Source organism: Barbus barbus, assembly GCF_936440315.1.
Source record: "Barbus barbus genome assembly, chromosome: 47".
Taxonomy (NCBI): domain Eukaryota; kingdom Metazoa; phylum Chordata; class Actinopteri; order Cypriniformes; family Cyprinidae; genus Barbus; species Barbus barbus.
Window position 1 is genome coordinate 17,724,930 of NC_136725.1, and position 26,153 is coordinate 17,751,082.

Here is a 26,153-nt window from a genome sequence, read left to right on the forward strand (position 1 = left end):
GTTTCCTGGCCTTTTAATTTTTACTTTAGTCTATAAAATTAATTACATTTTTAATTCAATTTAATTGTTTTATTTAATTAATTTTTATATTTATTTTAATATTTATTTTTGTTTAGTGTTAAATCCATTTTTTTATTAAATTTAATTTAAATAAAATTATTGAATGAATAATAATGATAATGAATTGTAACATGTTCTAGAATAATGCTTCTTTATTCATGTAATTTCTGACAGCCAGAAAATATTAATGCATTTAGAGATCCATGCAAATGTATAAATAAATATACATTTATAAAATGCATTGCATTTAATAATAACGTGTGATCTAAAGGAAAATAGAACTAAAATGCAAGCTAGCCTAGAATGCAGTTTACGAAATTAGAATGCATGCTAACATCGCCAAAATCCTGAAATGTATATTTATAGAGTTTTAATTCTTTATTCTATAAATGTAACATTTAATTTAATGTAATGTAATTTGTAATTCAGTTTTGTATTTAAATTGAATTTATATAGAACTATAGAATGTTATGGATAATAAGTAGTAAAATATAGGGTAACACTTTATAATAACGTCCAGTTATAAGTAATTTATAAGTGATTAGTTAATGATTAACTAATCGTTTACAAAACATTCATAAGCAATTAATAAGTGATATGCTAACAATTTGTGTATGTTTTGTTAATTCATTTAAAAGTCATTTACAAGTAATTAGCTAATGATGAACTAATCATTTACAAAACATAACTATGCATTCATAGATTATTAATAATTGATATGTTAATATTTTTATCTATGTTTTGTAGAATAAGTTTTGAATCATTTACAAGTGATTAGATGATGATGAACTAATCATTTACAAAACATAACTATACATTCACAAATGATTAAGTAATATGCTAACAATTTATAAATCTGTCATAAGTTATCTTTAAATATAGCATCATGAAATAATCAAACACATCCTTAATGGTTAATAGTTAATAGTTAATATATTATTAATCACTTATAGATCATTGAAATGTCAACATTGTACTATTATCTCAATAAACATTATAAATCATTTACAACACTTTCTGCATCCCCTAATCTAAAGTGTAAACTAATCATCAGTTGTAAATGTTTTACAAACTTTATGGTTTCCAGTCGTGTGTGCGTAAATATATATATATATATATATATATATATATACTCACAAACAACCTGTAACCTGGAAGGTTTGTAAAACATTTACAACTGATGATTAGTTTACACTTTAGATTAGGGGATGCAGAAAGTGTTGTAAATGATTTATAATGTTTATTGAGATAATAGTACAATGTTGACATTTCAATTATTTATAAGTGATTAATAATATATTAACTATTAACCATTAAGGATGTGTTTGATTATTTCATGATGCTATATTTAAAGATAACTTATGACAGATTTATAAATTGTTAGCATATTACTTAATCATTTGTGAATGTATAGTTATGTTTTGTAAATGATTAGTTCATCATCATCTAATCACTTGTAAATGATTCAAAACTTATTCTACAAAACATAGATAAAAATATTAACATATCAATTATTAATAATCTATGAATGCATAGTTATGTTTTGTAAATGATTAGTTCATCATTAGCTAATTACTTGTAAATGACTTTTAAATGAATTAACAAAACATACACAAATTGTTAGCATATCACTTATTAATCGCTTATGAATGTTTTGTAAATTATTAGTTAATCATTAACTAATCACTTATAAATGACTTATAACTGGACGTTATTATAAAGTGTTACCAAATATAGAATTTGTTTAACCCAGAGTTTGAATTTTTTACTTTATTCCATTTTTTTATTTAATTTAAATAGTTTTTATGTAGTATAATTTTTTTTTAATTTAATTGTAATTTTTTTAATTAAATGTAATTTATGAGGAACTAAAATCTTTTTAAAAATATTTAATTTAATTTACGAATGTTATTAAATTAAACCAAACATTTTACTACATAAAATTAAATTGAATTAGAATTTTCATTAGAATTTTGCTGCATGATGTCTGCAGTTTCTCGTAGCCAGGAAATATTAAAATACCTAGATATCCATATTGCCTAAAATGTATTGCTTTTAATGATAATTTACAATCAACGTGAAAACAGATGAACTAAGGTACAAAACAGTCTACGAAAGTAAAGCGCATGCAAACATCATCCCGAATCCCTCCTGACTACTGCCTGTCCTGCTCATAATTAGCTGCTCTGTTTTATCCGCTCCCTGAGGTTCTCTCCCATCCTCTAGGCTGGAGTCACTCCGAGAGAGCAAACCGCAGGAGACGTGTCCATGGGCAACGCCTATCCGTGGACACAACATCCTCGGCGTGCCTTGTGCACATGACTCGCCCCCTGAGAAACAATAGCAAGAGCCGCCCTGATATCTGCTCTGTGATAGCAGCCAACGCGACTCCCCTCGGCTAAACCTGCTGCACCATCCGCGGCTGTCTTGCGCGGTCTGTGCGAACCTAGCACCAACATTGTTATTGGCTCCAAAAGCAAAGGAAACCGTGGCTTTTTCTGTGTTTGCTGTCTCGTGACATAAGCCTGTCTGCTCTGTGAATCAATGGCTGCTTCAGACAAGCTTACGGTGCATGTGGAAGCTCAGTTATGCTGCAGTGAAGCGGCAGAGAGAGAATCAGAATGAATGTTGTAGACAGTCATTAATGTGACAAACACATCTTAAAAGGAAAAACAAGACAGGACTGTGTGTATAGAAAGGGAATCCTGGGGAAAAAAATGGTGTGTAATTCAGTAAATGGTGCAGAGGTTGTGCTGGGCGGTGGGTGGAGGGAATGTAATGAGTTGTGCAGCTCACGTGAAGACAGCCGTGGAAAAAACACTACCGGACACGGTGAACGGAAACAATACGGGCACCTTAAAAATCACAGGGCTGAGAAGAGATTGATTCTTAAAATGCGAACCGTCCCAGATTCTCAGCTTTATTTGCCAGCGGAATTTGTATTTCATGCCGCCTGTTGAGTTAATTGTAACAGCAGACTTTCTAGTAAGTTGCGTGTGTGGAGGGGATTTGTGTAAATGTATGAGGATAAGCGAGCGTGTTACGGTGGCTGAGTCTAATGATGTGCTGTGGTTTTGGCAGTGACGAGTGACAGCTCCTGTATTCTGCAGTATGCACAGATCTGTGCTGAATCTGAACACCACTGGCAGAGCCTGTGCAGGCAAGAAAAAGAGCAATTTATCTACAAATCGCACTGGAGATGGAAGATCAGTGGATAAAGGAAAAATAGAAATGATTTTTGTAATATGATTAGAATTTACTGTAAAGAGGAAAGAGAGCATGTGATAAGGCGGATGCTAAACTAACACAGCCATGTATGAAAGGTTGCCTGGGCCAATGGTTTATTATGGATTTATTGGACATTATTTGGTGTGATTTTCCAATCAGAATAAAGCATTACGGACAGACTGACTAATAAATAATGTAATTTAAAATATGTATCATATTGAAATATCTGTAATTTATATCAAAGCTTAAATGAATTTAAGATAATTTATCATCATGTTATACTGTGTGTGTGTGTGTGTGTGTGTGTGTGTTTGTGTTGTGTGTATGTATATATATATATATATATATATATATATAAAATAAAGTATAAAGAGTACATTTGCAAAAACAGATAACTCTGTTTTTTAACAATTTTCAAAAATAATTGTGCATTCCAATTAATCTCAATGAAACTGCAGTTGGGTTATTATGATTATGTTAAAAAAAAATCTAAAAAATACAGTTAACTAACACAATAAAAACATGATAACATAATAAAAAACATGATATATATATATATATATGTATATGTGTGTGTGTGCATATATGCACGTATATGTCTGTGTGTGTGTAAATACATAATACTTAAAACAATATTATTATTAATAGTTATATTACTAATAATTTAATTAATAATACATTAAAATATCACATTAGTTTATTTTTTAATATAATATTAACATTAATATTATTACTACTATACTTTTATATACACACATGTAAGTATCATTATTAATTGTCTTCTTAATAATAATAATAATAAGTAATGTCATTTTTATTTCTTTATTTTTAATTGCATATGGTTCAGTTGATTGATTCAATGATCCATTGGTCTTGACTGCTCTCTCATCATGCATAGATGAGGTTAAATCTCTACATTTTTGTCCCTAAATGAAGAGAGAGGTGATCGTTTTCGGCCCATCAGAAAATATGAAGGCCTCAAATTTTGACCTAGGACCTTTATCGGCTTTTAGGTCCTCGCAGGTACGGAATCTGGGTGTTCTTTTAGATGACTCGCTAAAATTTGTGACCCTGGACCACAAAACAAGTCATAAGTGTCAATTTTTCAAAATTGAGATTTATAAATAATCTGAAAGCTAAATAAATAAGATTTCCATTGATGTATGATTTGTTTTGATAGTACAATATTTGGCTGAGATACAACTATTTGAAAATCTGGAATCTGAGGGTGCAAAAAAATCAAAATACTGAGAAAATTGCCTTTAAAGTTGTCCAAATGAAGCTCTTAGCAATGCATATTACTAATCAAAAATTAAGTTTTAAGATATTTACAGTAGGAAATCGACAAAATATCTTCATGAAACATGATCTTTACTTAATATCCTGATGATTTTTGGCATAAAAGAAAAATGGATAATTTTGACCCATACAATGTATTTTTGGCTATTGCTACAAATATACCCCAGCGACTTCAGACTGGTTTTGTGGTCCAGGGTCACATTTGATAAACAAATTTCCACTGTGATTGGATCCAGCTTTCATCAGCTCTGTACACTTGCAAAAATGAAGCACTTTCTCACTGACAAGACTTTGGAGATGGCTGTTCATGCTTTTATTACATCGCGTCTCAATTATTGTAACTCTTTATACTGTGGCGTCTCCAAAGCTTAAATTGCCCGTCTTCAATTGGTCCAGAACACTGCCTCTAGATTCCTTAAAAAAAACAAACAAAAAAAAGGCACCACGTCACTCCGCTCTTGAAGGCCCTTCATTGGTTGCCTGTTTAGTTTAGAATACATTTCAAAGTCTTACTATTTGTTTTTAAATCTCTGCATAATCAAGCACCCATCTATCTATCTGAATTGTTGCATAAGTATATCCCCTCGAGAAGCCTAAGACCTTGTGGCCAGAACCTTCTTTTAATTCCGCATTACTGTAAAGCACTTTGGTCATTCTTGTGGCTTTAAATGTGCTATATAAATAAAGTCAACTTGATGGTTCAAAAACATCAACTTTATTCTGTCGTTAAACTTGTTGGGAAACTTTTTTTAAATCAGAACTAAAAAATGCTGTCTAAAAGCATCATTCTAGACCGCTGCATACAAATAATATCAGGTGTAACATTGCACAAACAAGCACAAAATAGGAGACATATTAATAAAGAAAATATAATGCATAAAACAGAACTGAAACACATGCAAACATCATCCTTAATGCCTGAGAATCCTGAAATGTTTCCTGGACTAAAAATTATAATTGCATTATTTTTTTAAATAGAAAGAAATATCACATTTGTCTATTTCCTTTATTTTTAATAGAATATAGATGGTTCAAAAACATCAAGTATTTTCTGTTATTATTAGACAGAACATAGGAAACTCAAATCTAATTAAAGGTTAATGTTTTTTCATGAAAACGCAATGAGTCGGCCCAATGCCTCACTGCGCAGGAGGCAAATGCTCTGATTTGTCAAGGTCAATTAATGAAGCCAGCTTAAGGGACGGAAAAAAAAACCCTCACGCCCTCGGGGGTCCGGAATCCTAACACAAACCACATTAAATTACATCAATTCATGTCCACCAATTAAGATCATTTAGAGGAAGTTGTCATACACAACTGTGATGTTACTGTTACCTTTATTCCATGATTTACTTTAAACATGCATGGTGTGCAATTTCTAATGAATCGATGACAAATAAAGATGATAAAATGATTAAAAAGGAGAAATTGCTCATTTAAACCATGCTTGTTTTGTGTTCTAGTTACAGTCATGTTGGTTCTATTAGTTTTTGAAAAAAATTATTAAAAATGTTCAGTGCTGTAACTCAAGCATACTAATACTAAAATACTAAAATACTTTTTAATGCACTGTGGAAACGTGAGTTAATGTACTGCAATACATTTTTTTCCCCAAACATGTTTTAATTCTTCTTTATATTGAATTTTAAATATCAAATATTCAAATATCAAAATATACACTGTAAAAAAAAATTGGTGGAGTATGTTTTACAAGAAAAACTATTTCAGTCTTCAAATTGTCTGTGCTGAATTTCTGTTTTTTGCTGTCTTTGTAATTTTTGGTGAAATTTACTAGCAATGTCTTGGTTAAGATAATTTCTACACCAATTTTTTTCAGAGTAACTATTCATAAAAAAGTAAAAGTATTTGATATTAAGGACACAGTCATTTATGTCTAAAGCAGTCCTTTCTTTTGTCACATGATGATCAAATGGCTTTCCATGAGACTTTTTTCTTTTTATGGATAGTTACACCAAAAAAATTTAAAATCACATTTGTATGGTTTCGAAAATAAACATGAGCGTCACATAAGTGGCCCTAATATGGTGCATGTCGATCACATGGTTTCTTAGAGTTGCTTTTGGTGCGCTTGGACTCTCTCTTTAAGAGCAGCACCCCTGCACCTTTAAGGCTGCAGAGGAGAGAGAGGGAGTGTGAGAGAGCGAGAGAGAGAGAGAGAGAGAGAATGAGAGGGGGGTGTTCTGTTGTGTGATGCTCTGGTGCTGATGCTGAGCTCTGGAGTGATCAGTGCAGCAGGGGAAGATGCGCGTGCTTGCTGACTGCTGGACGGTGCGAGGTGGTGAAGAGGGATGTTGCTCTGAGTACAGCTAACAGCCATCATCTTGATCCGTTTACGCGCTGGGGTTTCAGAGCTTTTTCTTTTTCCTTTCTTTTTTTCGTTCTTTTCCTTTCTTTTCTGCAAAAGTTTCCGCTATGATTTCGACTCATTAATAATTGAGTGGATTTACTTTCCCGCGGTTTTACCCGTCGCTACACGCGGCTACACCTGTACGCAGTGCCCTCAGCAAGCGTGCGCTCTCACTCAGCATCGCACCTGCCCGCCGCTCGCTCACCGTATCGCGCCACAGCTGGATCTCAGCTCGGAGACAATCAGCCCGGGAGCGCACGCTTCATATGCATCCCTTCCGCTGGAACTACTAAGTACAGATATCCATATTCCTGCGCAACGGCTGTTTCTGGAGGAAAAGTGTGCAGTGGGCAAAGCAAAATCTTAGTTTGGAGATTGAAAGGAGCGGGGCATGTGGATATTGGCCATCATCTTTTTCCAGTGCATTTTGAATGGTGAGTTGTGTTTTGTTGTATTATTATGCAGGCTGTAACTTCATGGAAATTAATTAACAGTGCAGTGCATTTATGCATGCTTGAAAAATAATGAATGTGGTGCACTGTGGAATTGGTCTCACACCACCTTTAGTGTATCAGGTTTACAAATATAATTTTAGTGCATGTATCATGCATTTAATGCATGCAATTTTCCCCAACAGTTCATTATAAATATTGCATATTAATTTGAGCAAGTAATTCAGAAGGAACCAGGCTCCTTAATAAGCATTTTATGATTAGTCACTTTATTACATTTCACAGCTCATAATACTAAACAAACATGCAAGCATTATTATGCAAACAGTGCATCCGGAATGTCAAAAATATGAATCTGGACCAAATGTGATTTGATGTGACAATATATATTTTTTTTTTTTGCTTTTATTCATTTTATTATGACCTTGGACAAATTTCTATATTAAGCGTTAGAATAACAAATTGATCTGCTCATATACTTTTAAAAAGAAAATGCACTACATTTTAGAAAATTAAAGTACTAAAGCAGCTTTATGAATTAAAATAGGGTACAAAAAACTTGAAAATTAGCTTAAAAACACACAAAGAAAAAGAAATAAATGAGAAATTTGTTGTATTGTGGCATAGTGACACAGCCGCCATGTTTCACGAAGAAGCACTGAAGCATTGAATAAAAAAATAACTCAGTCACTCAATTGGCACTTTACTGAATGCTTTCGCTGTGACCTTTTCACAAAACATTTATTCAAACATTTTTTTCCCCCGTGTGGGTGTCCAAATCATATTGACCTCTAAAAAAAAAAAAATCTAGTGCAAATGCTCGACAGGAGGCGAGTGTGTTGATGGCTTTAAAATGGAGAGACAGCGAGTGGGTGCTGGTTGCTGGGCTAAATCAGGATGGGTGTGTTTGTGGTGGAATAGAGAGAGTGTGAAGGGGGTATTAGGGGAAGCGAGAAGAAAATGGGCCATTTAGGTGGTTTTAACAGAGTAATGCACTGGGACGTTAATATCAGACCCGGGTCACTTCAACATAGACTGACCGCCGATGGCAGATGCGTTTTGATAGGATGCACAAAAATAAGGGGACACGGCGATACTTTAGCACAAAGGGTGTTGGAGAGCAGTGCAAGGAGCTCCGCGATGATATTTTCCCAAGCTTTGTCAGTTTTTTTCCGCAAGGCAGAAATGGACATAGTGGTTTAACCTCAATTAATGGCGTATCGATGCAATTGATTATCATTTCAGAGGGATTTGGGTTTTGTCCGATTGAGTGCTGCATGTCTAGTCAACTATGTTCAAATGAGCATTTCTAAAAAGCATTTTAAGTGTTTCTCTTTGAATCAATACGCTCCCATTTGTGCCGCTGTGTTCTGGCTGTGTGTATGTGAGTCTCTGAGGCTCCATTGATCAGCGTTCTGATGCAGTGCCGCTGCTGTCAGTGCAGTGAGCCTCTCTCTCTCTCTCTCTCTCTCTCTTTTTCTCTCTCTGGCCAGTGTAGCATGTTTCTTGCGGGTGTGTGTGTGGGGGGGAGAGAGAGAGAGAGAGGGGGAAAGAAGCCATACAAAATGAGCCTTTCATGATTTGGTTAAGCTCACAGCCCAGTCCTCCGCTGGTCTCTATGGAAACCCCTGAAATGTATGTTGGTGCAGTGGCCTTGGAGCTTCCTGAGCAGGTGACACCGGAAGTGCTTCTGTAATGACTAGCTGTGGAGAATGTGGCGTGCTTCTTCATGAAGCCGTTTGGGATTTTTATCTGGAAGGGATGGATAAATTATTTCCCTGGTTTCTTCAGTATCCCTTTTGAGATTTCAGATTTTTTCCTTGTAGATCCACAATTAGTAGAATAAATTTGTATTATGTTTTCCTAATAAAAGGCACCTGCACCATTTTTCTAAACTCAGCTCCGTGGTACAGTGATATACTATTGTAGTTTTTAATAATACTTTGAATTTGTTTTTTTATTTTTACATTTTCAGATTTCATTTTAGTTAAACTTTTAGTCATTTTATTGCATGTTTTTGTTAATATTTAATAGTTTTTGCCATCTTAGTTTGTAGATGCACAATTAATATATTGTGTATTATTTATTCCTAATAACAAACATTTGCACCACTTTTCTAAGCTCAGCTCCCTGGTAGAGTTTTATTTTAGTATCAGTGAGATACTAGTTTTAATCAATATTTTGAATCAGGTTTTTTTTTTTTTACATTTTCCTTTATCATTTTAATTTTGATTAAAGTTTTAGTCATTTTGTCATGTGTTTTTGCCATTTTTAGTATTTTTTCTATGCATGCATGTTTAGATTTTCTTAATTTTTATTTTATTTTTAGTGCAGATTCAACTTGTAGATGTACAATTAAAGCAATTAATTTGTATAATTTAGTCCTAATAACATTCACACTGTTTGTCTAATCTCATCTCCCTGAAATAGTGTCATTTTGGTATCATTTTTGATACTATTATAGTTTTTCATTAATATTTTGAATCAATATTTGTATTTATATTTTCCATTTTCATTTTAAAGTTTTAGTCATTTTGTTGTGCGTTTTTGTCATTTTAGTAGTTTTTGTTTTTTCATACATGTCTGTTATTCAATTTTATTTTTGTGCCATTTTAGCTTGTAGATGCACATATAATTATATTATATTATTTAGTCCTAGTAACAAACATGTGCACCATTTTTCTAAACTTAGCTCCTTTAGCATTATTTAAATACTATTATAGTTTTTACTAATGTTGAATCAGTTTTTATTTTTACATTTTCTGTTTTCATTTTAATTTTAGTTGAAGTTTTAGTAATTTTGTTGTGTTTTTGTAGTTTTTTATACTTAGGCCTGTGTATATGTATATATGTATAAGTATAAAAAAACTAAAAAACACAACAATATATAAATATATAGGCCTAGTTTTCATTCAATTTTATTCTAGCTATTGTAGCGCATCAAGTTAAACTAAATTAAAATGTCAAATGTTGCAAGTGTCTGAAATATAAAGCATGTTTTATTTTCTGTCAGCTAACGTTCATTTCAAGTAACAATATTTTTTGAATGGTTTTTATTTTAGTTTCAGTTTTAGTTAACTCTAATAACCCTGCCCTGATGCTGAACAATCAATGTTTTTGCATGTAAAATCATGCTGAGTTGTTTTCAATGGCTCTTGTGTTGGTGAAGAGCACTCGAGACCGTGTGCATATTAACACACAAATGTAATTGGAGCAACAGAAGCGTCCTCGCACAGACGGAGCAGAAAGTAGGTGCAATGTTGTTTTTGTAAACTGATGCTAGGGGCCAACTCTGACATACACTCAAATGGACACGGGTAAACAGCACGGCGTAGAGCAAAGTGCCCAATCAGCTGTCGCTTTCCATGAGATGCTTTTTAAGAGAGCTTTTAGCTGAGTCCAGATCAAACAGATAAAAGTGTGTGGGCATATCCATTTGTTTTGCTTAAACTGTATGCCTGGATTTGAAGACCGCGTGCTGCACTGTGATGTGCTGGAGAGAAATCAAGGCCATGTTTGCAGTCCTGAAAGCAAAGTAAACTGGATATTGTTCTGCAAATCATTTGAGATGTTTTAAAATCAGCTTTGATTCAGAACGCTGGAGATTCATTGTGTTTGTTCTTTGAAAGCTCCTGAAATGTGCATTCAATGTTAAGTTTAATGACAAACAATATATTTTTGAATAATTATGGTTATTGTAGGCTATATCTGACTTTTTTTTTTAAATGTCATTTGTATTGTTTTGCGTTTTTGAATTAAATAGAAAATTAAACATTATTTACTTAATTTATAAAATTGCTTTATATTTTTGTTTATTTATATATTTATTTATTTGTGGCATAAATAGTTTCATAGCTATCAAAATGAGGACTTATCATACAAATATATCATATAAATTAGCAACAAATTAGCCCTTAACCCAAACTGCATTTTAAAGAGGATTTTTTTAGGATCACTATTCACATTATTGATGAATCATTTACCTTTGAGATTTTTCTATCATTTAAATTTCATGTTTAATTCAGATTTATTCTTGTGGCAAGTTTTTTTTCTAATTTTGTCCTCAGATAAATAAATAAATATTGCATTTATTTATTTTGCATTTTTTTTTTTTTTATTAAACAACATAATTTATGTAGGCCTATTTTATTTTAAATTTTTAAATAACATTTATATCACTTAACAACTTTGGAACAAGGAACAACCTAGGAACAACTTTGTCTCCAAAAGATCGGGCGTACACTGGAGGATGTACTTTGAAACAATTTTCAATTTTGCTAGTAAATTTCACAAATAAAACAAAAAAATTTAACACATTGAATTAAACATGAATTTTTGAAGTAGAAAGACTAATATACATTGTATATTACATACTCCAATAATCTTGGATTATTAAATTATTAATTTATTAATTATTTAATAAATTATTTAAAATGAATTTTCTTTTAGGTTAATTTTCCTATAATAAAAAAAAAAAAAAAAAAAAAATCCTTTGCAGTAAAAACAAGGATTATATATATATATATATATATATATATATACACAGAAATAGTATGGGTACAGTTTAATCTTGTTCTAGTTATAAAGTCAATGGTTGGGAAGGTTAAAGCTGTGCCACAGGAAAGCACAATGTGCATTAGAAATAGACATAAACAGATATGTGGTGTGAGTCAGACTCACACACACACACACACACACACACACAGTGCCACTCAACCCAGTAACTCTTTCTCCAGCGTATCAGTAATTCCAGGAGTCGTTTGGCATAATGGCATTTTGATGATCTGCATGTACTAACTGTTTAGCCAGCAGTAAGGCTGATCAGTGTTCATATTTTCCATCAGCACAGCTTATTGTCAATCAGCAGGAAATATGCCTGACAGACGGCCCTGTGCTGGTGGCCGTAATGTGTATTTATTTCCTGCTTTGATGACTTGGCAGAAAAAGCACATTTGTATTTTCCACTGATGAGGACTTTCAGGCTTTTTTTTTAGTAAAGAAGCTTGATGACTTTAGCACAAACCTCTCCGTTCCTCCAGCCACTGTGACCAGCTTAAACAGGGAGTTTTTCCTGTCAGTACAGCAGTGGAGCTTTTTAGTCTGTGAAAGAAATGAATGCTAGAGGTTGTTTTCGGGGAGTCTTGATCAGAGAAGAGATGGATTCATGTGCTTCATAGATTTTGAGGTCTTGCATGCAGTGTTTACACCTGTCCTTCTATATATTTATTACTTTCTTCGAAGTCATTTCAGTAGGAAAGAATGTGACAGCATAAAAATTAATTGATTTCAGATCTAACATCTATATGTAAATATACATCTATATATTTGTTACATCTATATTACATCTATATATAAATGTACATATATATATATATATATTAAATAAATCCAAAATATATATGTACATATTTGCTGAAATAAAATATTTAAAATATACACACACACACACACACACACACACCCATATATATATGTGTGTGTGTGTGTGTGTATGTATGTATGTATGTATGTATATATATATATATATATATATATATATATATATATATATTAGTCTTTAAGACAATTTAATACAACCATTCTTATATATAATGTTAGGTCCTAACTAATTTAATTGATATATTTTCATATAAATCCAGATTTGAATATTGCAGAAATGACATATTACAGGCTGTGTTTGTAAATGTTCTTTTTTTGTTATTTTTTTCATGAAAATTTAAATACAAAACAACAACATCATTGTCCAATTAATGATTTCTATTTGATTTTCAGTCACTAAACAATGTCTTATATTAGTGATATTTAATATTTAATAATACTGGTTAATGTTAATTCAGGTAAATGAAGTCGATTGTCAAATGAAGCACATTTTAGGTTACTTGACAAAGTATTAATAAAGTGTTAATAATATTTACAGCGAATATGTTACTTAATTTTTTTTTACAGTCTAAATGAGTTATTAACCAACATATTTTTAACCTAAATAAATATAAACGAAATCATAATACACATTTGAAATTGCCTCCAATATTCATATTAGCGATCAACTAGTTTTTACAAATTACAGTAGTAAAATAAATTGAAATTAAATGATAATCTATAACCTAAGGTGGTTGTGGCCCTGACAAAAATATATTACTGTATGATTTCCTTCTGTAAAGAACTCGGGTTAAAATGGGTTAAATCTGGTCCCCTCTGTCCTGGATATGTGGTTACATCCTTGATTTTTGTCCATGAGTTAACAGGATCTGTTTGATGTGTCCGTGTAGCAGAGCAGACAAAAAATTGGGCAGAATTTCAACAGCCAGAAATGTGTAACATTTACAGAGATCCCAGCAAATGTCTCATTAAAGCCGCTCTCGCCTCAGGTCTGTTCTGTTTCCATTGCATTCTCTATCGGCCCGTCCCCAGAAGTGATTATGCTAATTGCTGTTTGATCAGATGATTAAATTATAATTCGATTAATCCTGAGCACTAAATGCTCTGAATACATTTACATCTGCTTGGCTGCGTCAGAGCGCAGGGGCGCGAGCTTTCTGCCATGCAGCCAGTGAGGAGACGAGACGAGCTGACCTGAGACTCACACCCAAATATTAGCACATGCACATGTTTGGAAGAGGCCAGGAACTGAGACACTGGGATACTGTTAGCTGTTTAATAAAACAAAACAATCATTTTAATTAATTATAGTATTTAGACTAGTGGTGAATCAATATCAATATACCTATATATAAACGGTAAAAATGCTGATTATTTAAAATGATTTAAATAGCACAATATGCTAATTAAGGTAATGTCCAAAATTACCTTTTCCTGTTATCTTTCAGTGTGGAATTGATAATTACCCTTCTTCGTTTTTTTTCACTGCCAATGCTCCCATGGGGAATTTATCTGAGCCATAAAGATGGCACGATTCCTCACTGTCTTCACTGTGGAGCTGCTCTTTGTTTTGGTTTGGGTCTTGAGTCATAAACACTTGATTTGAGAGAAAATATAGGTGTCCTGAGTAATTCCCACTTTTCTCTGTGAGCTTCAGGCTTTTTTTAGCTATTCAGAAAACGCTATTTGCCTTCCATGTGATTGGATTTGCTGACATTGTATGGTCTGACATGTTTGGAAGGTAGGATTGGTGGGAATGGAGGTGGAAGTTAGCAAAAACATCATTTGACAGGTAGTTTGGGACATTGAAGGGCATGTTTTAATGTATATAAATAACCAATAAAGTTGACCAGAAATCATGACCTCACTCGTACGGTTTCATACGATTTGTTAAAAATCGTACGTGGCAAATTCGTAGGAATTCATACAAACACCTAACACCTACAGTTAGTTCATACGAATTAGCCACCTCGTAAAATACGTACGAATTGGCCGTTAGATATAATTGCTATTTTAAGTAATGTAGACTGAGATTTTTAGGGAACCAAAAATGCTTCTTCTATGGCTATGTTTACACTACTGCGTTTTCGTTTTAAAACGTATCCGCCATCTAAATACTTTGGTACCTTCGTATACATATCTATGGTTGTACCCAGTGTTGGGGAATGTTACTTTTAAAAGTAATGCATTACAATATTGCGTTACTCCCTAAAAAAGTAAATAATTATGTTATTTAGTTACTTTTTATGGATAGTAATGCGGTACATTACTTTTGCGTTACTTTTTAAAACTGGGCAGGGCTTACTTTGTTTTTTATATAAAAACGTGTGTTTTTGGCAAACGTAAAATCCCTTTCACACCAAAAGTGAAATGAATAAGCCTCGGGCTGAAGGGAAAGAATATTCACGTCTGTACAGCAGAACTCAGAAGAAAAAAGTTCAACACACATCAGCATTAAAAAAGAATAATTTTTGCTTATTAGTACGGTTGAATTGGATCATCGAAGCTCAGCAGAAAAGACATTGGTTAATAAAATGGGATTAAATACATAAAGTTTATTGGTGTTATTTAACATTTAATTATAGCAGGTTTGCATCATATTCTGAGTTTTAATTGATTTTGAGGAATACTGAATATTTTTAATTTTTTTTGCAAGTGAGATGAATTAATACATGTTCAATCTGTCAATCAATAAATGGGAAAAAAAAGTAACTATTTTCTTGTAAATTAAAAAAGTAATGCGCTACTTTACTAGTTACTTGAAAAAGTAATCTGATTATGTAATTTGCGTTACTTGTAATGCGTTACCCCCAACACTGGTTGTACCTGCATGAATTGTCATGTGACATGCGGTTTCAGGTCGTGTAGTGTGGATGGAGATTGTTTCTGAAACACAGTGAAAACGCCAGTGTAAATGAGGGTCGTTTTCATTTTAAAATGCCGTTTTAAAACAAAAACTCACTAGAGTAAAGAGGGCCTATGGCATCACTACGAAAACCCAGTGTAGGGGGAGAGACATTCTAAAGGGAATTTGATTGGACAAATATCTGTGTAGTGCAGGATGAGTCATCAACATTTTTGCGCTGTTTTCCCAATATAGAAAGTCTTGTAGTATATATTATTTACATATATGAACACAACTGGTGTAGAATGGACTTTGAAAGAATGGACTGTTTACTCAGAAATTGCTTGTAGCCTACATTTCATAATTAGAAGTGGCACGTAACTCTGACAGTTAACAAGTGAAATTTTGAAGTAGAAAGACTGAGGGGGCATTTACACAAATGAAAAACATTTCAAAGTGTATGTTTTTGAAAACTACAAAAAAAATTGAATTTGTGAAAATGGTGACATTACGCGTTCAGCATAGATGCATAGCATAGATGTGGTTCAGTTGAGAATACGCAATCACTATGAGTTGTTGTAGTACACGTGTCTCTGGGAGACAAGGGGACATCAGCCCAGCGTGAGCAGCCACGACTCGTTTAGCTCTGCCTCGTGTTCCCTCATCATCCGAGTCAGCGGCGCTTTAGATTCAGACATCAGCGGCGTCAGCTCTCGTAATTGATGTAGATCCACGGAGGCCGTTTGATCTCCTTCTCACCACCAGGGAGGCTCTAAACGAACGTTTGCTCTGACATTATTCAGATGATATTCAAATCATCTCACTTAAGAGATGAAAAAAAAAAAAACACAAGAAACTTCGCTTTTCCAGTGGGACTCACGCTGCTCCCACTCTCACCCTTTCCTCGGCATCTGGGGGTTTTCTTCGGCTTTACATATTGGCAATGAGCGGGGGTCCATTAACCCAAACACATCTGGGTTGTGCTTAATATTCATGAGAGCAAATTGCAAGCTGGTTAAATTGACGCCAGGCCCGCTGTAGCCCCAGGGCAGGGACTGGAATTCTGACTCTCCCGGCTGCTGTTCAGGGCTCCCCTGCACGCTCTGCCTTAATTACCTTGAGCCCGTGACGTTCCGTCAAGGTTCCGCAGCCCGCGGGGGGGAAACACCCCTCCTATCCACTGCACAGACAACAGCGCAGACACAGTCGGCCTGCAGCCAACAGAGTGACCCATCCACCCACACCAGAGCCAAGATTTCATCCTCAGAGAGCTGCTGATTTTCCACTTTGCACCATTTAAAGACACTCTAACGCGGCTTTGGATTTAGAAAACTGGTCCCTTTAAACCTGCACATACATGTCAAATTTTTTTTATTTTTATGAATTATACACAATTCATTACAAATATCATTACATTAATATCATTACAAAAATATTTAATTTGTCTGAAATTTAGAATAGAATGACGCAGCATCTTTTACTTCCAAAAAATGGTATGCTATTGCTACATTGTTCTCTCTCTTTTTTTTTTTTTGACAGGTTGTATTGGTTGACATATGCATTTTTTTCTCAATTATACAGAATCAATTCATCATAAAAATACTCGAACCATCCAAAGGCAGAAAGTATTTTGATTTTGCTGGTTTAAAATGGATACCCCCCCCAAAAAATATATATATATTAGGGTATTATAGGTGCAGACTTTTGGACTTGCTACTATGGTAAAACCACACTGTAAAAAATAATAATAATAATTTAAGTTGGCTCAACTTTTTTTTTTTTTTTTTTTTTTTTGCATAGTCAAATAATCCAAATCCAAAAATATATTTGATTTTGTCAAATGTGCAGCTTTAAATGGATAAATACAAACAAATATCATGTTTTTAGGGATATATATTGTGGGACTATGGTAATACCATATTTTTTGTTTGTTCATTTTTTGGTACTTTTTTTTTTTTGTGAATAATATACCTGCAAAATTCATGACTAAAATGTTCAAATCATCAAAACATATTTGAATATTTGATACAGTTTCGGAAGGGTGAGGGGATATTTCAGTTTTAGAAAATACATAATGGTATTACCAAGTTTAACGTATTTAGGCAATTTCTGTATTTATACATGAGCAATTCTTTATAGAGGATCCCAAAAATATCTGAATAAAGAAAAATGTGCTGGTTCAATGCCATTTCCTTATAAAACTGTTTATTTCATTTTTTTAAGTTAAAGATGGTAATACCATGACATTCTGTATGAATTTGGTAATCATTCAGTACCATAGTAAACATTAAACTTCCATGGGAATCATCTGATAGCTTTAGTGTACAGTAGTACTGCAGCATCTTTGAATGGGTTTATTGTGACTTAATATTTGTAAGGGTTAATACCCGAGCCACCATTGCGGTTTGCAGAGTAAATATTGATCGCACATTACTTAAATAAATCGCCTGGCTAGTTTTGAAAAGAGTCCCGTGATGGCTGGTTACACACTATCAGTGGACAAATGCTAATGTGTTTTCAAAAGACACCCATATTTCTGCTTGCCCTAAATGCAATTGTCATTCCGCTCAAATGCTCCTCCTTACAAACGTCCAGTCAGACCTGTCACACTCATATATAACATTTATTTTTGTTTTCAAAGATTTACTTCTCTTTTTGTAACACTGACTTTTAATAAAGCTGCTTTCACAATGCTTAAATTAAATAAAACTGCACTGTAAAATCTGAAAATATGAACTGCCTTAAAGAGCATTTTCTACATAATCAGATTCTAATATGAATATACTGCAATAAATTCAGTTATTTTAATTTTTTTTTTTTACTTTAAAATATTTATTTTCTCTTTTGGAACACTGACTTAAAAAAAACACTTTTAATGTGCTTTAACAGCACTGTAAAATATGAAAATATTTACTTAATCTAATTTTAAATTACTTTTTGGTGACATTTAATATGAGGTGAGTTACATTAATAATATTTACTTTTTTTAAAGTTACTTTGAAAATATTTACTTTAGAATTTTTGTCTAGTTTTTAAATCATTTGTGGGTTTCTAGACTAATATATACATATATATTTACTTAAAATGTTCACCTACTGTATGAAACTACTCACTACTGATCAGTATATAGTTATTATTTAAATAGTGAATATTTTTAATATAGTCTTATTTATATAAAAATATTTTATTTTATATTATTTTCATTCTATACATTGTTAAATGTTAGGCAGACCTTCATCGTAATCGCATATATTGTTAAAGCAAAACGTGCACTCGTCTGACCACCCTGCCCCTAGATCAGCTTGACTTTAAAATGGTCTCTGCCCTTGAGCTGTCACATGCTCACCCCATAAATATCACCCTGAGTCAAGCCCAGACAGGGCCACAGAGGGACAGCGCGTTAGACACTCTCTCAGCGGGAATTTACAATGATCGGCTCTGAAAGACAGAAACAAGCAGCGACAAAGAAAGCGCTCTGTCCGTTATTTCAGGCAGATAAGAATCGCTGTTAATCAAACAGCCTTCAGTGCTTTCTGTAAAAGCCAGATTAATTATAAATTCATATTTGAAGAGTCGTGTCTGGTCGCTCCTATCGTTTAGATTATTGAGAGCAGAATGATTCTAACGGTGTCGCTAAGCATGTGCAGGGTTTTACTATCTGAATTTGAATCAGATTAACAGATGCTGACCATGCAGATTTTTAAAGATGAAGAGTCCATCAGTGCTTGAATCCATGCACAAGCTTTACTGCATGATGTCTGAGGTGCTAAATCACATGCTTCACGTCTGGATAACAGCTGCTGGCTTCTTTATGTCGTCCTCTTGTGTCTGAGGGAATGGATTGATTTATAGTGAAGATCTTTTTGGTTGCTGCATATATTATGATTTTTTTATTAGATGTAAAAGGATATATAATAAATAGAGATATTTAATAAATGCTATTGTAAAATGTATTTAATATTACAAAACATAAATTTGAGCATTTAAACTGTTCACCTACTTGGTTTATTTTTTATTATTTTTTATCTTGACTCATTTCAAATATATGTGACTCTGGACTACGGATACATTTGTAGCAATAGCCAACAATACACTGAATGGGTCAAAATTATCGATTTTTGTTTTATGCCTAAAAATCATTAGGATATTAAGTAAAGATCATGTTCCATGAAGATATTTAGTACATTTTCTACCATAAATATATCAAAACTTAATTTTTCATTAGTAATATGCATTGCTAAGAACTTCATTTAGACAACTTTAAAGGCAATTGTCTCAATATTTTGATTTTTTTTTTTTTGCACCCTAAGATTCCATATTTTCAAATAGTTGTCTCTTGGCCAAATATTGTCCTATCCTAACAAACCATACATCAATGCTGAAAGCTGAATAAATAAGCTTTCCACTGATGAATGGTTTGTTAGGATAGGCCTATATTCATGGAACATGATCTTTAGGCTGCTTAATATACTAATGATTTTTGGCATAAAAGAAAAATTGATCATTTTGACCCATACAATGTTTTGTTGGCTATTGCTACAAATATACTCATGCTACTTATGACTGGTTTTGTGGTCCAGGGTCACACATAGAGATATTTAATAAATACTATTATAAAAAAAGTATTTGAGAAATATTAGATGAAATTATTTGTCTTTTTTATTATTATTATTATTTTTGATCTTGACTTTTTATTTAATAGTAATAATATTGTTTTAATGGAATTATATACAGTGGTAGTTCATATAATATCTGACAAAATGCTACAAGGTATCACTGTATAATCTCAGTATTGACATAAAGTCTTTTAATATTTAATGATTCTTCTTAAGATCCAAAGTTCTTTTTATCCTTCACTGATTCTTTGCCTTATGTTTTGTGTGAAAAAAAGGTTGGATTATCAGTGTTATGTTAAATGCTGAAAGGTATGTGCTAAATGCAGAGTATAAAATATGAACATATTTTTATATGTACCTCTCTTTGTCCTATTAACTCTCTGACCTTTAAAAAAAGATGTTGGGACATGAACATGAATTGTGCTGTCATTGAGAGTAGATTTTGACCACAACCAGTCAAATGGATAAGAATAGGCTGGACTTTCTATTGTCTTTTTTTTTTTTTTTTTGTCTGCTGATTCCACTTGTGTTCTGTTTCTGTGTTTTTTATCTAGGGGAATCAACTAGCTAGAGTATGGGTATAAATATTTTATTTTTTATGTGCTTTTAGACAATACTAGCTTTATCCATGGCCCAGAACTGAGCTCCATTATCTATAAAATACCCCAGGGCACTGAAATTGGTTTTCATGCCCACTATGTCCATCTGAAAATGTAAGTTATAAGTGAACAAATCCATTTAAACTAAAAAAGGGCCTTACTGGTATTACTGTGTTGCAACAGTGCCAGTGGCCATTAAAAATATAATGAAGCAATACAAAAAGTATTAAAATACATGAGAAATTATGTGGTTTCATTAAAACAAGATTCTGGACTCATTCTCTAAATGAAATCATTTTAAAAGTCCCATTGGAGAATTGAGGCGGAATTTGGCCTTGCCTGGATACATTTCCAGTACAATCTATATCAGTTTTATTTGAAAGATTAGTACATTTAGAAAGATTAGTACAGTACATTTTCTGAGCTACCTGAATCTTGCAGTCTGCGAGATTAAGTATTTGAGTTCCAAATCTTTTTTGCATCTATGTAAGTATGTATGATTCTGAACCCTGAAATTAATAGACCAGTGACTAAAAAGTGCCAAGACTAACTGTTTTAATATATTTATGAGCTGTTAAAGTAATTCATCCCTGGAGATGTGTAGACCAGCTGTGACAAACAAGCTGTTAGTTCTTTCATACAGAGAGAAAGAGTCTTGCGTTCTGATGAACTCTAGAAACACTAACCGCACGTCCTCTCCTGTCTCCTGCAGTTCTCAGTGAAGACCTACATTCCAGCTTGTATTTTGTCAATGCATCTCTGCAAGAGGTAGTGTTCGCCAGCACCACGGGGACTCTGGTTCCCTGTCCTGCAGCAGCGGTGCCGCCCGCTACTCTGCGCTGGTATCTGGCCACCGGCGAGGAGAGCTACAACGTCCCAGGGATCCGCCATGTCCATCCAAACGGCACCCTCCAGATCTTCCACTTTCCTCCGTCCAGCTTTAGCAAAGTGATCCACGACAACACTTACTATTGCACAGCGGAAAATCCTTCAGGGAAAATTAGAAGCCAAGATGTTCATATTAAGGCCGGTGAGTGTTTAAAGATATTTACAGATTGTTGCAAGATTCTTTTAAAGCCAAATCGAAATTAGAGTTTTGTGAATTTTAGTAACTGTCTATTTGCTTTGAATTGCATATACTGTAAAATTTCCATTCATTTAGATTACACAGTTTTGGCATGAACATATACACTATATTGCCAAAAGTATTGGGTCACCCCCTTCTAATGAACAGGTTTGACTACTTTAGTAATTTCTATGAGTACAAATCTTAATGTTAAAGCATATAATGATATTCTAGGGAATTGTGTGCTTCTAATTTTATAGCAACAGTTTGAACTACACACATTTTTGTCCTATCAGATTCTCTCTATAAGGATAACAAAAAAATTTGTTATTTCTGCACCACTCGTGTCGCTAAACCAAACTGCAAAACTAATGACTCGTGACTCAGACAGGTTTGACTCGTGCCATCTGTTATTGGTCAGTCAAACAGATAGTTACCGCCCCAAACTCACACCATTGGCTAAGCCAGTGTTGCTATGCTGGTTTAGTCTACTTTTTGGGGAAAGACTTCTTGTCTGCATATTAAGATACTATTAAAAACATAACATATTTTTGCAGTCCATGTTTAAAGTATCAATCAACATGAACTTTCAACAATCAACTTTCTCTCCAGTGTTACGAGAGCCCTATACGGTCCGTGTGGCGGACCAGACCGCGATGAGAGGCAGCGTAGCGGTCTTCAAGTGCATTATTCCTCCCTCAGTGGAGAACTACATCACTGTTGTGTCATGGGAGAGAGACACCGTACCACTTGTCTCAGGTAGGACACTGGATGCGTTTGTGTTGGAACTAAGATGCAATTTTATTTTACTTTAAAGGAACAGTTCACCAATGTCATACCATGTTGCTCCAAACCATTTGCATGAACCACTTGTTTCCATATAATGAAGGTAAATGGGGACTCAAACGTGTTTGACGTCAATGCTGCCATTTGATTTGAGGTTGCATCCACTCAAAGTAATTGTATGCTTCAGAAGACTTGGAATATAGTGCATGAGTCGTATAAACCTTTTTATGATACTTTCATGGTGCTTTTGTGGACCTTCACAGATCCGGTCCTCATTTACTTTCATCATACTGGCCTGGATATTTTTCAGAACTTTTGTGATTTTTGAGGTCAACAATGTGTGATTTTAAACACACCCCTGAAAATCAGTGCAGTTTTAATTTTACTAAGCGAATTTTAGCCAATTACAGTCCTTGCCTTTCTTGGTTTTCCATCAGTTTAACAACCCCAAGCCTGCTCTTGAAAACACATCCACATCTTTAAGTCGTTTCTTGCCCTGTTGCTGACAACGTGAGATTTATTAGTCTCTAACCTGGCATGCTGTCACAGTAACGCTCTTATAAAGAGCTCCTCTCTCGGCTCACGGCTGTCTAATCCTGAAGAAGTGGACGGTGGCAGTCGTGTCACTGAGATCCACTGTACTGACCTAGTTCCCTTCCAGAGGCAGCGCAGTTTTGAAAATCCGTATCAGCTAAATGGAACACTCGTCTACACAACTCTTTCCTTCCCTCAGGGCCGTCGGCTCGTTTTATGGGGCATTTAGCAAATTCAATAAAGAATCAGAAGTCGTTTAGACTGGGGAGCGAGCTGGGACATTTTCCATAGATTTGTCGCGTTTTTCTGTTCGGGTAAAAGACACCAATGAGATATATGAATCTTTTATTCATCTTCAGGGAGTAATGTGACAAATGTTCGCCTGCAGTCTAAATTACAGTCTTTAAATTCTTCAAACATCGCACGTATAATGCTCAATATCAATTTGTGTGCACATTATATTCCTATATGAATGTCGGAGCCCAAGACGGGTCTATTTCAGCGTAGAACAGAGAAAGTGTGTAATAAATCTGACAGATTGCTGTCATTTAATAGCGGCTGTCACAAAATATTAGCTTGCCGCTTGTCTGCGCCCCTTTTCCATGCTAAATATTTCATAGGTAAAGCAATATTCCTGCAAACAACAGTTTAAACACAGTTCACTACATGTGGAACACTTTCGCCACGCTGTCGAGTGCATTTTGAAGGAATCTGTGTGTGTGCTTGGCGTACATTTGCTAATGGCCCCTCTAAAATTTTCTAAAACCTATTCTTCTGCTCTATTCTATAAATGAAAAAGCTTTCTACGGGATCTTGCATGAGGAAAAGTGAAGCTGCTGTATACTTTTTTGTTATAAAATTGTTATAAAATATTCATTTCTATCTGTATTTCTGTCTAATGCATTTGGACTGCATTGGGTAATGAAACGTTTTTGTTTTCAAATGTTAGAATTCCACAACTTTGAGATTTGTACTATTTGATATGCCTAATGTCCATTTCTAATGTCAGTCATTCAAAAGTTAAGGATCATTAAGATTTTTAATGTTGTTTTATGCTCATCAAAGCTTCAGAAATCACTCTAAAATGCTGATTTATTATCTATCTATCTATCTATCTATCTATCTATCTATCTATCTATCTATCTATATTTATATTTTTTTGGAACCTGTAATATTTTTTCAGGATTCTAAATGATTTTGATGACCTTGGTGACCTTTTGATGATTAAAAGGTTAAAAAGAACAGCATGCATTCAAATCATGCATAGAAATAATTTCTGCCATTTTATTGTGTAAAAGGTAAACATTACAAGTCTGATTGGTGATGGATTAGAATCAGAATCAGAATCAGAATGAGCTTTATTGGCGAAGTATGTTTACACATACGAGGAATTTGTTTTAGTGACAGAAGCTCCACAGAGCAACAGAGAGACAGCAACAGGACAGGACACAGATAATAAAGAATAATACAAATATCCAAATAGGCAATGTACAAAACAGCAAAAATACAATATATAATATAGACAATTAAATGTACAAAAAAAGTGTGGTGAATAAATAATAGAGTTGTGTGTTCCGTGTTTTATTGTCAAGTGTTCATGAGATGGATTGCCTGAGGGAAGAAACTGTTTCTGTGTCTGGTCGTTCTAGTTCTCAGAGCTCTGTAGCGTCGACCAGACGGTAACAGTTCAAAGAGGGAGTGCACTGGATGTGAGGGATCCAGAGTGATTTTACCAGCCCTTTTGCTCACTCTGGACAAGTACAGTTCTTGGAGAGTGGGGAGGGTTGTACCAATGATTCGCTCAGCAGACCGGACTACTCTCCATAGTCTTCTGAGGTCAGATTTGGTAGCTGAGTTGAACCAGACAGTTATTGAAGTGCAGAGGACGGATTCAAAGATGGCAGAGTAGAACTGTTTCAGCAGCTCCTGTGGCAGGTTGAACTTCCTCAGCTGGTGAAGGAAGTACAACCTCTGCTGAGCCTTTTTCACAATAGAGTTAATGTGATTGTCCCACTTCAGGTCCTGAGAGATGGTGGTGCCCAGGAATCTGAATGACTCCACTGCAGTCACAGTGCTGTTCATGATGGTGAGTGGGGGGAGTGCAGGGGGGTTTATCATCTCCACAGTTTTGAGCGTGTTAAGCTCCAGGTTGTTAAGACTGCACCATACAGCCAGCTCCTTAACCTCCTGTCTGTAAGCAGACTCGTCACCGTCCTGGATGAGGCCGATCAGTGTGGTGTCGTCTGCAAACTTCAGGAGCTTAACAGAGGGGTCTTTAGAGGTGCAGTCGTTAGTGTAGAGGGAGAAGAGCAGTGGGGAGAGAACGCAGCCCTGAGGAGCTCCAGTGCTGATGGTGCGGGTGCTGGATGTGAATTTACCAAGCTTTACTAACTGCTGCCTGTCTGTCAGGAAGCTGTTGATCCACTGACGGACAGAGGTTGGGACGGAGAGCTGAGTTAGTTTATTCTGAAAGGTGTCCGTGATGATGGTGTTAAAAGCGGAGCTGAAGTCCATAAACAGGATCCTCACATAAGTCCCTGGTCTGTCCAGATGCTGCAGGATGAAGTGCAGTCCCATATTGACAGCATCATCCACAGACCTGTTTGCTCTGTAGGCAAACTGCTGGGGGTCCAGTAAGGGTCCGGTGATGTCCTTCAGATAAGCCAAAACCAGTCTTTCAAATGATTTCATGGCCACAAATGTTAGAGCCACAGGTCTGTAGTCATTAAGTCCATTTTGGGTTTCTTTGGGACGGGGATGATTGTGGAGCGTTTGAAGCATGAGGGGAGTTCACACAGCTCCAGTGATCTGTTGAAGATCTGTGTGAAGATGGGGGCCAGCTGATCAGCACAGGTTTTTAGGCAGGCTGGTGACATACCGTCTGGGCCTGGTGCTTTCCTTCTTTTGTTCTTTCTGAAGAC

At 34.5% G+C, this 26,153-nt stretch overlaps 1 protein-coding gene across 1 annotated transcript in view; it reads left to right on the forward strand.

Moving 5' to 3' along the window:
- Window positions 1-7,346: 7,346 nt before the first annotated feature.
- Window positions 7,347-26,153, forward strand: part of dscama (Down syndrome cell adhesion molecule a) — a gene marked incomplete at its 5' end in the record, with an annotated part of 75,913 nt that continues 57,106 nt past the window's right edge. Inside the window, 3 exons of the mRNA XM_079409954.1 lie at window positions 7,347-7,389; window positions 21,559-21,876; window positions 22,525-22,671. Of these exons, the coding sequence (XP_079266080.1) occupies window positions 7,347-7,389; window positions 21,559-21,876; window positions 22,525-22,671 (508 nt within the window). The remainder of the gene's footprint in view (window positions 7,390-21,558; window positions 21,877-22,524; window positions 22,672-26,153) is intronic.